At 35.4% G+C, this 15295-nt stretch overlaps 1 protein-coding gene across 1 annotated transcript in view; it reads right to left on the reverse strand.

Moving 5' to 3' along the window:
- CTPS2 (CTP synthase 2) overlaps window positions 1-15295 on the reverse strand; it is a 60353-nt gene that overhangs the window by 42729 nt on the left and 2329 nt on the right. Inside the window, exons 3-13 of the mRNA XM_056487005.1 lie at window positions 13427-13597; window positions 13040-13140; window positions 11148-11264; window positions 10372-10455; window positions 7747-7827; window positions 6273-6424; window positions 5865-5997; window positions 3733-3821; window positions 2872-2966; window positions 1986-2048; window positions 1327-1370 (exon numbers count right to left, since the gene is read on the reverse strand). Coding sequence (XP_056342980.1) covers window positions 1327-1370; window positions 1986-2048; window positions 2872-2966; window positions 3733-3821; window positions 5865-5997; window positions 6273-6424; window positions 7747-7827; window positions 10372-10455; window positions 11148-11264; window positions 13040-13140; window positions 13427-13597 — 1130 coding nt within the window. The remainder of the gene's footprint in view (window positions 1-1326; window positions 1371-1985; window positions 2049-2871; window positions 2967-3732; window positions 3822-5864; window positions 5998-6272; window positions 6425-7746; window positions 7828-10371; window positions 10456-11147; window positions 11265-13039; window positions 13141-13426; window positions 13598-15295) is intronic.

A 15295-nucleotide genomic window follows, 5' to 3' on the forward strand; every position in this document is an offset into this window, starting at 1 on the left:
TTAATCATCTATGAAACATATATTCACTCCATTATTTTCTTAACTTATGTCCACATAATTTTCTCTTTAACATATCTACTTTACCTGCCCTAGAATGCAAACTGCAAATCACCCAGTTAAATAACATTAAATAAAACTGACATTCAAAAAGCTCTAGAAATAAGGATGCCCTGAATCAGTCTTCTCTGCTCTACCTTCTTACAACCTAAAGTTTTACAATAAGCTTTCAACATCTTCCACGTTTTACAACATCATTGCTATTAAGAAATTGACCCCTGCAGTGGAAGAGTACATCTGCACATCGTTAAGGAGAAAGGAAGAGACCTCCAACTATGGCAAGGCCACAAATTTAATGCCAAAAGCAAAGTTTACCTTCACTCACTTGAGGAATTCTCTTAACACCACCAAGTTCCAGCAGAAAGTCTCACCCTGAAACTCTGAAGGTTTTTAATTTACCTTCAAAAGTTCAGACTAGATTACCTTTCCTATGCAAACAAGCAACTTTGAAAACTGAGCAAATGCTCTAAAAACCCTCTTATTTGCACATTTCAGACTAAGCAGACATGAAAAAGTATGCTTTACTTGCAAATGCCAACAAAATTCTTTTGAAGGAAATTCATACAGAAACAGTAGGTCACTGTGAGCAACCCACCTAATTTGTCACTAATCTCACACCAAGATACTGCTTTATTTTTCATATTTATTTCTCTTCTTTTTAATTTTCTTTAAAACCCTCTTTCCCTGACCACTTTTAATGTTTTACTACATTAATAATGTGATGAAATCACTCTAAAATCCTATAATCAGCATATGATGCAGAGAGCCCTGCCATATCTGGGGCAGTGACACTTTTGTCAAAAGGAGGACCATAAGATGCATGGGGAGGATGGGTGTAGTGGTTATTTATACTATATATATAAAGGAAATACAAGAATTTTTCAACCCATTTCCATTTAATCCTTATCTTGTCATATAAATTTTTATTTTGGTAATAGCTTGTGCTACACCTTTCAGCTCCCTTTTATATTTTATTCCCCAATAAAGCCAACTTACTCGTTGTCTACTCCCAGCATAAGTTTACACACAGGGAAACCAATAGAAAAATTACAAAAATAAAGCTAAGGCAGTTCACAGAAGCAAATAGGCAATGGCAAGAGACTATCAAAAGAAAATACCTTTCTAAACAATACTGAGCAAGGACAGCAGATATTACCTCATGTCCTACCATGTAAAAATATAGATAGATTTTAACTAACACGGAGGTAACTCCCTTTTTAACAAAAACATATGTTCACAAAACACATGCAGGGAAAAAACAGTACTTACAACTGGGTTTTTAGTGTCTGGGTCAAATTCTGTAGAATTTGCATCTGGAACAGAAGTTCAAAGTAAACACAGTACATTTGCTCTACATGCACTACAAACTCCTAGCAGCTCTGTGGCATTTCAGGGCTTGTCTATATTTATGTTACAATCTCTCATGTTGAAACTGTACCAGTTTTGAAGCAATCACAGGAAGCATATGACCTCAGACACATAAGTTCCCTTTCCTGCTTTCCAAAACACTTTCCTCTCAGCTCTTGGTATTAGAAATTAATTGATAAGTTAAATCTATACATACTACTCCTGCAATGGCTCTTGTTTGGCCACTCTATTAATGAAGACAAGTGAGAAAAACACTTCTTTTTTACTTCTCACCACTTGCAAACTTCAGAAAGAGACCATGGAGGTGAACTCTAAGCACACTTCTTTCTACACTGTTTAGATTAAAAAGCAGGTTTCAAACAATCTGCATAACAGAGAGTTCCTACTCCCTTGCACAGAGAGGTAGCAGAGGGTACTTAGCTGAAAATTATCTTGCTGCAAGAACTAAGTATCTAACAATCACAAAATCAGTAAACAGTTCTAATAATAGACATGCATTTCACATAGAGAATAAAAATTCCTCTAAACAAATCATATTCACACCAGCATACTGAGCTCACCTTCCCAATTCAAACAGTTTCTTGCGAATTCCACAACTGCTAACTGCATTCCCAGGCAAACTCCTAGAAAAGAAAACAAAACCTCCAGAATTTCCAGGACAAAGAATAGGACTGACTAAGTACTTGCTATTCTGTCTTAAACTTGACTGCTTTGAAATCTTGGTATTTATTGCATATACACAGACTTACAAAAAGCTAAACCAAAAGTGGCTGCTCAATGTAAAACTCACACTTCAAACTTGGCACACTGTAAATACATGTGACACAATTATGTGCTTTAAACCTTTTCAAAGCTATTTTATTCCTCTCATGTATTGTACCAATAATTACTGCAAAGACAAAGAGAAGCTAAAAGGGGTATATCCAGGTTCAAACTTTGCTTTGGCAACTACTCAAACACTGAAAAAAAGGTAAGAAATGTGGAGTAGGAAGCAAAGCTTCAGAGGCACCTACACAAACAGCACCTAGCTTATAGGCCAGGTGACATCTTCGGACTTTACTGTAATAACATGTACCAGTAAATCAAAAAAAGCATTTAATATAGCAAAAGTGGTCCAAAGACACCTATGTTTTCTGCACACTGTTTGATAAAGAGAATTATACTGATACAATTACAATGAGAAGCAAAGACTCTCCATTTATGTGCATGCAAATTGAACCTTTGCAGAAGGGATTGTCTTTTTTTCCTTCCTCATAAAACAGACATGGTACAAGACTACATTCCTGAGGATTCTTTACATGGCAGATAGTCACATCATCACACATACTTCCCTAAGACAGGTTCCTTCCCTAATGTGGGGGTATGAGTTTGTTTTTTTATTAATCAAATCAATTAGCTTGCTATACATTTCCTAAACACAGTAATTTCTCACTCTAATGATCTTACCAAGAAAAGGTTTTTTCTTTGTTCTTGCCCAGGAGATAGCTTGGAGTTTGCCTTCTGTTCCCCTAATTCCAAAACCTCCTGGGACCAGAATGCCACTGTAATGACAGCCACATAAAAAAGAATTAACATGTAGAATCAAGCCAGCTGAGGAATCCACACAACTTGAAGGTTCTTGAGGTTATAACTAACAAGCACAATTCATGAAAAGCATGTTTTATTTGACCATTCAGAATACCAAGAAATTAACTCTAAATGTGGAAATTTGTTTCATCTACCCACCCTGATTCTCATCTGACCAATATCACACTTCACAGTGAAATTCCCACTGCATAAATATTGCTCAAATAAACTAGCTACATATTCACTACTTAAAAACCTAACACTCAAAGTTTAGGTCTTCTAATACCAAAACAACTAAATGCATCTAGGTAAGAAACAATATCCCTTTAAAAATACAAATTGAAATCCTAGCAATGATTCTTAACAGAGACATTTGCAGTGTGCATTTATGAGCACCTTTCATTATGCTGCATGTTGACAACAAAAAACCTCTGACAACTGATCTGCACTGTAAAGAAAGTCCAGATATCCAAAAAAGCAAAACAACAACAAAAAATCAAAACCCTAAACCAACAACCAAAAAAATGCAGTTTCTTTACAGAGATTTAGCAGACTTTGAGGATATATGTCAATTCTTCAATTTGCTGAAGTTTTTTACCACCCATGCAATTTATCTTTTCATGTAAGTAATAGAAGTCTGGATGCATGGAAAAATTATTTGATATATTGAAGCAGTTTTTCATCACATGAAATAAATACCATGGTCTGCATTTGGGATACAGAATGCCCAATGTCACTTACTCTGCTTTGCACAGTTTGTGCCATGCCTGGTGATATTTCACTGAGTTCTCTGCTTCCATAGAACGTTCAAGTTCTGTTGAATCTATGTACTAATAAAGAAAAATATGCAATGAAATGGTCTCTTCTTCCACAGAAAGAGCAGCAGACATTATATAATCAAGCATTTAGAGAAATTATTAAGAGTTTCAAGTGAATTTGCCAATAAACCTGTAACAATTTCACTGAAAACCCAGTATTTGCTTTTAAGACAGAGTGTTTGCCCTATTTGCAGCAATCTGTGCTCTTTTCTTTGCACATAGCTCAGAAGCTGTGTCTGCCTACAGCCCTGTTTGGCACCCTCCAGGTAAGCAGAGTAGCTAGAATGCTTTGTAACTCTGAACCAGGTTACCTTCCTATGGCAAGCAAAAAGTGGTGCTGACTTTATCCTATCATCCCAATGAGATGTGACCAGGATGTTTACTTTCCTGGATTTTGGGTGCCACAGCTTGTCCAGTCTTATTATAAGACTGAAAAAATCTGCACTGTCTGTGAGAAAGGTGTTCCTGGGAACTCTTTGGTAGAAAGGAAGAAAAACTCATTATCTCTGTCCTACTAGAAGTACTGCATTAGAATCTCTAGAGTCATTAAAAAACACAGCTCCTGATGTACCACTAGAGTGAAGCGAGGGAACAATGAACTGCACTGGGGACACAAAAGATCAGAGTTTGATTCTGGGATTTGTCAGTCTTTTTCTCAGACTAATATAATTAACCACATTCTGATGTAGAGTCCATCCTCCATAAAAATGAGATCATATGAAATTGCAGAACTCACCTGTTGGCAGAGAAAGGCAACTGACAAGGAGATTGCTGCAAGTTTCCCAGACAAGACTGCTTTCTAGCAAATATTTTCTACTTTTTCCACATTCCAGAAGGCATCAGAAATACAACAGAAAACTACTTTTGAATGTTTCTATTCTATACTAGAAGAATATTACACAACCAACTAAAAAGACACTGATACTAGAAGGTTGGAAAGAGAAACTAATAACAGTTGGAGTTAATTATATTTTCCTTGCCAAACATACTGAGAAGGAACATTTATCAGGTAAAGAAGCATCAACATTTTGTCATTCAGATTAAGAAGTTCCTTCAGAGTATGGGATTATACTGAGAGCCTTTGGGCATAAACACTAAAAGAAGGTTTGGGCATGCAGTTAAGTACAGTGGGAGTTGTGTCTGTTAACATTTCAACACTGCAATGGAGCTCAGCAACCATCACTTTTCATATTTGTTAATGTAGAAGCCCCACCAAAATTAAGACCAGCTGCACATGAAGCTTGCTGTGCATTTGCAGACAAGGCAACTTTCACCTTTTTTACTGAAAGCAAAACTATTTTTCATACATAAAAATTTCCTACTCTGCAGCTGTCAGTATGAAACACTACAGTGACACAATCAGATAGGTCAGAAAGGACATTTTAAGTCCCAAGCCTCACTCCCTGCTCAAAGAAAGTCAAATTAGAGCAGGCTGCTTAGGATCATTTCCAGTAGGATCTAAAAATCTCCAGGGATCAATTCTGGCTGTTTTGATTTTCTTGTTTCTTCATGCACACAGAAACAACTATTTAGAGTATTAGCTAATAATCTTTCCAGGGAACAAGAAAAGGCTGACCACCTACCATTTCTCCAAATCCTAATTTTTTTTTTTTATTTTTTTTTTTGACTGGTACATTTGCCGTTTTCTAGTCATAGACTTATTAGGTTGGAAATGATCTCTAAGATCGCTGAATCCAACCATTAACTCAGGACTGCCAAGTTTAACAAGTTCATGTGTCATGAAAACAAGTGAAATCTAATGATGATAGTAAATATAAATTTGCAGATAAAGTCTGCTCTTTCATCAGATCCAGTTTTGGGTAACTTCAGTGTTCCTTTCAGATAAGTTCCGTTTCAAATAAAATAATTAAATCTTTAAACATTTCTTTCAAAAAATGGGGTGCTTGGCCAGTCTGTATTTATCTGCATGATTAATTTTCTAATTTTCACATGAATTAAAACTGCCTTACATGATGGGAACTAGTAGATTACCACAGAATGATACAATAGTAGAATCAAAGTAGTCCTGAAAGCAAAAGCCAGAAATATCCTCACCATTAAATCCAGTTTGTAATTAATTGCCAGCGCAGAGTGTTCCAGAGCTTTGAAAACAGATGCATAGCAGTCACTCAGTTTTGTGTACTTGCCAACGAGAGCTATGGAACACACCTTCAGCAATCTTTCATATCTGACAAAAACAAGTTCTTCAGTTACTAAACTACATTTCACAAAAACAAAAACAAAAAAAAAAAAAAAAACCCCAAAACATTTTCACAGTGCTTTTTTTTTTTTTACCTCCACAAAACACCTCCTAAAATTTCCAAACTGCCAGTGGTTTTAAACCCAGACCATTCACAGGTGTCAATCAGCATAACATTCAGTCAACAGTTTGGTGACTTCATAGCAGCTAAAACCTAACTTGAACTACAGCACTTCAAGAGAAAGAAGCAGGACATAGAATACCTGCAAGCCATTTTCTTCCACTTCATTAGAAGATCACTTGGCTGGTCATCAATAGGTAAATTTAGCCTCTGTTTAAAATACTTAATGATGCCTTGCTCCTCCAATAAGATTGGTACTCGATAAGTAGAAGAAACATCATGAATAAATATCACCTAACAAAAAAAGGCAAAACACGAAAAACTTACATAATTTTTTCATAGGAAACATTCATTCTACTTTTGAATACTATATGCATTTTTTTATACTACACACATTCTGTTTTTTAAATACCTTCCTCTTGAATGAGCAGGACAGCACAGCTAATACTTAAGGTTCGATTAATCTACAAGAAAAAAGTTACTCAAAAAGTAAAAATGTGTTTTACTTCTCCTTCACACCATCATACAGATTTGTCAAGCCTATCAATGCATCAGTTTTAATGCAAACATCTGGCTCCACAAGCACTCATGCTTGCTAGCACTTCCTTCCTCCGTTCTCACAAACTTGAAGAGTATTAACCATGAAAACAAGAAAACAAATTAAACCTAACAAAACAGACCAAATTTATTTGTGAGTCTCCTAAAAGTATTTTATTACTGAACTTGGCTATGTAATTACTGAATACAGTCCATTTAAGGACCTTTTTGTTAAGAACACACCTGTAAAGTGCATCCAAGCTGCCAGCAATTAAGCTTGGCTTACCTGAGATCACAGAGCTCAGAATCCTGAACAGAAGTGTTCTCTTCCCTGAATACTTGAACAGTAAAGGATAGTTTCTTTGTTACCCTTGAGCTGCTTTGTTCATCACAAACTTTGTACATGTGCATGCCTCTCTACATGCCCATTCAATCTAAAATGCCACATAACCACTTGCATCCCTTGTACCTTCAGCATTATCCATTACTTTGAAGAGTAAAATGCTCTCACTTGCAAAAACATTAAAGAGCAGTTGATAAATCAAAATGAATATTTGGATAGCAATTAATTGCAAACTATTGGGGAAAATTGAATTATAGAAGAATACATAATTAAAAAATGGATGCATGCTTAAGGCATAAATAGCCTATTACATATTATCACAGTAACAGTGTTCATGTGGCTCTGACCATCTGTGGACATAAAAAATCACCTAACTTTAACCACTCTTTGTTCATTCATTATTATAATCAGAGATGATTGATGGGTACTAAATACATAATAATAAAATCAGCCATAGCTGTGAAAATTGTAGCATTTCATGCTATGTATAACAACTAACCATGCACTCAAAATCTATTTTTATTCACTTTTACACAATGTGTATTTAAATTATTAATTACTGTTTGACAAAAAACTTAACATATATACTCATGATAACTTGAAAAGGCTGTATCATCCATAACAGCAACATAAAAATTATAAAACAAATTACATATGAATGAAGCAGTCAGAAGTTGAAAACAGAAATGCACAGAAATATTGTGTACTTTCCCACATGTAATATTGAAGTACAAACCTGCTCAGGCTCCACATGACAAAACATGGAAATCTTCTCCTTCACAGCCATCTCTATAGGTTTTGCACTTCTGCAGACTATCTACCATAACAAAAGGAAAAACTTCAAATATTTACTAGGCAAACCAATAGAAGATCCTCAATATTTCATAGAGAAATTAATCTCCTTTGGAAGCAGAGCACCAACAAACGTGCCGTTTTTACTTTTTCCCCTCTTTTGGAGTTCTACAATATATCATAGCTCACAAATATCTACCAGTAAGGCAGAAGTAAATCAGTCACTTGCCCATACTGACCAATTTTCTTTTATTTTTCATTGGCATTCTCTGTAATATTGCTTCCTTATATTCTTCCTTCTTGCAGCTACTACTGTAATACTCTTTGCCTCAAGTTTAGCAGCTCTGTAACTATGAATATGATGAATCAAAGGAATATTTTAATCTTATCAGTAAGACCAGATTTAAATTGAGAGCAATAATACTTAGTTTGCATGCATGAGTATTTCAGTATTTCAGCATCTTTTTAGTTTACATATCATGACAAAAAGAAGGCCAAAGAAAACTAATTCATAATTGTATGGAGTTTTTACTGATGCTAGTATTTTGATGATACGTTTAAACTCCAGTAATATTAGAAAATATTCATAATTTTTAACCAATGAAGAAAACAATTATATGCTTTGGTGTTTGTTTGAAGGGGTCTTTTTTTGCATTATGTTACTCCAAGCAACTAGATCAAAAGGCAGAACTGCTCTAGTAAAGTGTCTACCGATTACTCAGTCTTCTCCCTTAAGTTATTTGGAAACCTGAAAGTATAACAAAAATTAGCATGATCCTTGCACAAGATTACTTTATTACTTTCCCCATATTTCTACCAAATGCAACTACTTAATTTATCAAGCCCTTTTGTTCAAAAACTTACATGCCCTTTGATCACCTTGCTAATGCAGTTTAGCTACACTGATACTGATGGAATCTAATTAACTTACCCTACCCATAGAAGTAATTATAGAAACAAAAAATAAAAAATGCCAAGTATAAGGGAAAATTAGTGTGCTTTTAAATCAAAATGTAATTAGGAAACAGTTTGTACATTCTATTCACATAAGCACAATTCACATGTAAAATTTGGTACATTTGAAGCTGAAGGTGTAACTCATAAACCTGGATAGTATGAGCACATGAGCAAACCCACTTTGAAATCTATTGTCTGTTTTGCAGAGATAGATTTTTAAAAGTAATTACAGGCACAGCAATCAAAAACATCAGAATCAGCACGAAAATAACAAAACTAAAATAAAGTGGCAGACATGCACCATGAAGGAAGATAGCACACAGAAGATGAAGAACAACTGAATCCAACAGGGCAGCTCTGACAAGCACATCCTCCAAGTGCTGCATCAGAGTCCAGGATCTCTGCAGCCACAGTGTGTTCATTTGGCACTCAGAACTTCCCCCTGGGCAGAACAGAGAGGCTGGGGCACACAGAGCTGAGCAGCCACCTCAGGGATGCCCAGGAGCAGGCAGGAGTTCAGAACAGGATGAGCCAGGCTCAGCTTGGCAGCACAGCTCATGGAGGAAACTTTCTAGCTGCTGTTGTAGGAGCTGCCCCATGTGCTGCCCTGGCCATGACAGCAACCATTTAAATATTGTCCTGAAGCAGCACTCAAGGAGCTTTAAAAGAGCACCAAGAGGCTGTACCTTGAGTGAGATCTGTTCCTGCTTCAGGTGACAACAGCAACAGTCAAAAAAACAAAAATGATGATACTGTGCTCCTGGCAGTCCTAGAGCTGCCCCAGGCAAGAACCCAAGATGCAAGACAGTGACTATGTTCGTCTGTTCTCCTCTTATTACACACACCCACTTAGCAGGCCTTTTAAAGAAAATTATTTTTTGGAAGGGAGGGAGAAGTCAGGCCCTGGCAATTGCCTTGAAGGCCTTCAAAAAGCACAAGCAACTTTCTCTATGCACTTCAAGAGGGATTTTGGAGATTAGGCTCTGAAACTCAGAACGAAGTACAGCATTATATTAATAAAAGTCTTTCCATCCACAAGCTGGTTACGATTACCATGTCACACCTTTTTGACATCAAACACATCTTTCACATAACCTTTTTCAAAATCCATTGGTTTTGTAGTTATAAACACACTTATTCATAAATGTAAAATGAAAGTTCTCAAAAACAACCAGAAAGAAGCATAACACAAAATTTAGTTGTGGGATTATCTTCTTAAGAATATTTTTTCTTTTTTGAGGATATACACATTGCTTCTTAATAATGCATAAAAAAATGCTGAATGTTACAAGACATTTTAGGTCTGCCTACAAAGTGAATTGAGATTTCCATAATTTTTAGCAGTGAAGAATTATTTTTGTAATAAGATGCCTTTAGAAGAACATAGCCACAGTCCCAAGATACTGCAAGAAGTTAGTTGAATTAAGTTAGCTTAGAGTGATTTTGAGTAATTTGATTTCCTGTGGCTTTAATGGAGCTATGCAGTACATATTTTGCATTTCTTTTAAAATTCTGGTCTCTCCTGAGGGACTATGGCTTATTCTTTGAACACAGGTTATGCAAGGACATTTCTAGATGAACTATAAATAAAAATCTGTATTTATTGACTCACCAAATCTGGAGACAAGCCTAGACCCCTCAGTGCCCGAACACTGTTCTGTGTTGGTTTTGTCTTCTGTTCACCAGTAGCATTAGGCTGGAAAGGCACATTTTGAAAGCTCAAACAGCAACTAATATTGACTATCAAAGCAGTTACAGATTGAAAGAGAAACTTCATTGCAAGTAATAATATTTAAAGGAAATAAACATACCCAAAGAGAGCCATAATATGCCAGAAACAAAAATGGCACCACTGTGATTACTTGTATATGAAATACTGTGAGGAAAGCATAGGGTCTCACTTCAGGTCAAGTTTATTTTGTTGTTTTTGTTGTTTTGTTTGTTATATTTCCATATAATTGGCTCAGGCAGAAGTAGAAGAAGAATAGCCCAAAAGTTGGATTTTGCTAAAAAATGGAGAATGCTCAACACAGCATAAAGCCTTCAGTGGCTGTTCTTGGAATATTCAGATGTATAGTTCTGTTCTCAAATACATGGAATTAATCCTACCAGTTGCTGTTCAATGCTCTAATCCACAGCTGTAATGGGTAATTATCTTTTTGTCTGTAGAAGGTGAAATCTACCATCATTACAAACATTTGCTTACCAAAATATCCCCATTGAGTAATGAAGCAAAATTTGGAGTTCTAATGAAAAAATACTTTTAGTCCTGTACAAGGAATTATACTAGTCTTGACTTGACTCCAGTATGAAAAGGTTAATGAGACAAGTAAACAAATATAAAGCCACTATAGAGTAAAATTTATTTTATTAATTCTAGTATCTTACTTGTGGCACTAGGCTAACATGGATATTACAGAAGTTCTCTCTTTTTGCTTTGAACTGAAACTGTCTAAATGCTTCAACAAATGGCATTCCTTCAATATCTCCAATGGTTCCACCCAGCTGAAAAGGAAATGGATATGTTAGAGTAGCAGAAAGCAAAAACAAACGAAAAAAAAATCTTATATATTTCAAGATGTTTTCTGAAACTTTTATCTAAAAAAACCCCCTCACAATTGAAATTTGCAAAGACACTCTACAAAGTACTTTCATCTACTCTGCACAGTTTGTTTCTTGTGGAAAACATTAAACAATTTTCCAGTTTTGTTAGGTTTACTTTCCACCAAATACAAAAGCTTCCCATGGGAAGATGTGTGGTTGAATAATTCATGCTTCACACTGCCTTCAAAGTGGTGAACCAGTAAGCTGATGTGAAGATGTTAATATAGAAAAATTTTATTCCCTGTCAGATGAACAATATTTGTGATTAACTAGAGACAGACATTTCTCAGTATTATCACAGCTTTCCAACATCAATAATTGTATATTACCAAACTAAAATGCAAGAGACTAAGTCCATACTGAAGTTTATTTATTAAGACAGAAATCAGACACCTTTCAAAGACACAGAGAGCTACAGCAGACTAAGCACTAAATAAAACAGCTTTGCACACAAGTCTGACAAAGTAGTTGTATTTCAGAATGATCTTTTTGTGCCACCATGTGGTTTTTGGCAGAATTGCATATTTCTGTTCATCCAGTACCAGAAAAACTGCCAACTACATTTGTATATCACACACATTTAGTCTAACTCCCTTAGGATTTTACAATGGAAGAATGTTACAATTATTTTTAGAGTACTAAAGAAAAATAATTTTATCAGGCTGGAGGTTTAAGTGTGTAATAAAAATATCAAAAACAAAACAAAAAACTCCATAGTTAAGGGACTATACATAGTCCTTTATGGAGTACAGAATATGACCATCACTTATTAATGTTTTTGTGTGACTTTTGTATTTAGTTTTTCATATTTAAATTAAATATTTGACTCCCTCTGTGAACATCATAAAAAAAAAATCTATAGATATACTGGTAAGTGTATTTCAATCAAGGCAGATTCCTCTGCATAAGAAACACTGAGTAATTCTGCTGCAGGATCACAAAGCTTATGGTACTATTGATTGCAGTGGTCACTTCTGGCACTAAATCTGTGACACCTTCTGTCAAATTCTCAAATATAATCTTTTTTCATTATTTTCTGCTGTAATAGTATTACTAGCAATTATTGGCTTTCATGCAGTTGGCTAAACGCCCTACTGAGGGTGGCTAAAATTCATTGTTTCCATTGTGCAAGACATCACCAGGTTAAGTAATTAACAAAGTTGCCTCCAGAGATCTTAAAGATAACATCAGAAAGTGGGAAACAAAATTACACATTGTTTAAATGTATTCCTTTAAGCATGACCACAAGCAATAAGACAAACATTGGAAATTCACGGAATGGAATGTTAAAGGCTCTCCTACCGACCATAGGAGATTTCAGGTATTGTACAAGTTTTCTCAATAGTATTAACATTTAAAGCTTCAGTCAAACATCTGGATCTTGAAATAGACAGTTCATATCACAGTAACAGCATTAATTCTCTAAGTTAATTAACTCTTAAGAAGCTCAATTTCAGCGGTATTCTAGAGTGGATTTAGAGAAGTAAATGGAAGCTGAAGAGATAAGACCACATTTATCCCTTTCAGAACAAACCAAAGAATATAGAATGTGTCTTCAAATTTCAGCTCTCCATAAAACTTCAGTCTGACCTAGTCCTACACTAAAGAGCAAAGAGAAAGGAAACAAGCTCATTGTGTTCACTGCAGATATACAACTTAAAAGATTCCATACTTACCTCAATTACACAGATTTGTGGCTCTTTTTTGTCATCATCCACTGGAACTTTTGCCTGATTCATTACCCATTCCTGAACTGCATCAGTAATGTGTGGAACAACTACAAAACAATACCAAAGAAGTCAAGCACAGCTTACTTTAGGCCCATATAATAATTTTTGCATGCAAAAGGGGTAAAGTGAGCAGAAAGCCAAGAAGAAACTACTAGATCCTTTCTCTAGTTCTCCTTTCCTTGAGCCCAGAAGCCAAACATTACAGGAACATGCCTGCATCTTTTGGAAAGGAGAAAGAAGTAAAGTGGTGCAGCAAGAAGCAGCCTGTTCTAGCTGATCCTTCCTTCTGTGAAGACTGAATGGACTACTATCCTACAAAATTTAAAGCATTACCTTGAACCGTTTTTCCCAGATAATCACCATGTCTTTCTTTATTAATGACATGCTGATATATCTTTCCAGTGGTAATATTGTTGTCCTTATAGAGATTGATGTCCAAAAATCTCTCATAATTTCCCAAATCTAAGTCAACTTCTCCACCATCGTTCAATACAAAAACTTCACCTGAAAAAAGAAAGCGAAAACAGACAGAAAAATAATAAAATAATCAGAAATTATTAAACACACAGAAAGAATACCACAGACATCTTAAAAAAGAAGAAAAAAATTTTATATATTACAACAATGTACCAATAAAGCCCATACTCCAACTCAATCTACACTGTCATTCTGTATGACTTAATAGCCAAGTCATTAGTTTTACATCTAAAGTCCACCCCTCAGAAACATACAGTTTTGCAAATAAAATGTGAGTTATATTGCCATAATATTTAAGCAGCATAAATATTTAACCAGCATTTCAACACCAGAATAATCCTTCACTGGAAGAAAACAATCTCTAGGAATCATAAATCAGAAACAAATAAAATATTCATTTACTTGCAGGAGAGAAAACTATGCTTTTATAAGCATAAATTAATGTACATGTTCAAAGTGTTTCACTATAAATTCTTGTTGTTTGGAGCTATTTTAATGATTGAGGCTTGGATCAGGAGGAAAGTTATGATGAACATAAATGCTTCTTCAAACATGATCACTGTTTCCGAGTCAGTTGTTTCATCCAGTATATTTGGTTCATCATATCCACAGCAAGGGTTATTCCTGACCCTGAAAAGTGCACTTAAAATCCCCTCCAGGCTGACATTGTTCTCAGCCCTCTAAAGAGTCTCTAAGCTCTGAATCTAGTCAACTTCTGACAGAACTCAAGCTGCTAGATCTTGAGGTAAGGCTGGAAAGCTCTTCAGAAAAACTGAAAATATTTTCCCATGACCCAATAAATCAATGGCAATACAAGTTATGTGACTAATGCACAATTAAAAAAAAAAAAAGTGGACCACAGAAATGTATATCCCACCAAAATACAACACTCCAATGAACTGCTTAACAAATCACTCCAATGTGTACAACAGAGTTGGAAGAATTATGCCTGATACTGTGAGGCACTTAATTCATCCTCTACACTAAATCATCATTTGTGCCAAGAAGCAGAGCAGAATCAACATTTCTTTTAAGCAGGCCTTGGAAGAGAAGAATAAAAAAATATTAATAAAAAGCCTCCACAGTTTTCTGGAAATCACTAGATTACTCATATCAATCATATTTCTGTCAAAATGTTAATGAAGGAGGCTTGCCATTCCAGCTCATGGAATTTCCATGTGCTGCGCAGCAAGCCAGTGTTTCTACACAAGCAGTAAGAAAATTTTCAGTGAAAAAAAGAATTACATGCCATAACATTCCCCCTCCCCTCTACCTGGTGCAGGGAAGGAATATATCCTCACAATCTCAAGTCATCACAGGAGTCATATGACCCATGAGCAGCAGCACATGCACTCCTTAAAGTGCAGTAAATTTTGTTATTTAAGAGAGGTTTCATGTGCTCTGCTCTTCCTCTACTTAAAAAGCAAAGTAGTATTTTTTAATTTAAGGAGAAACAATATTTATCTTCTGTTCCAAAAATTTTAGTGTGGACTAAAAGTAAGCAAACACAATCCAAACCAAAAATTATTAGAAATGTCTGCTGGCTGAAGGTACTTTGAAAACCATTGTTTTTAATAAATGTACAGGTAGCAAGCCACACAGCTGAAGGAACATTCAACACCATGAATAAAATGGCTTGTATCTCATTAGCAACAGTCAATACAACCAATGTGGCTTAGAGAACCAACCAATCAAATTATGCATCCTCTTTAAAATCATATCACT

The sequence above is a fragment of the Oenanthe melanoleuca genome, chromosome 1 (assembly GCF_029582105.1).
Source record: "Oenanthe melanoleuca isolate GR-GAL-2019-014 chromosome 1, OMel1.0, whole genome shotgun sequence".
NCBI classification, from domain to species: Eukaryota; Metazoa; Chordata; class Aves; order Passeriformes; family Muscicapidae; genus Oenanthe; species Oenanthe melanoleuca.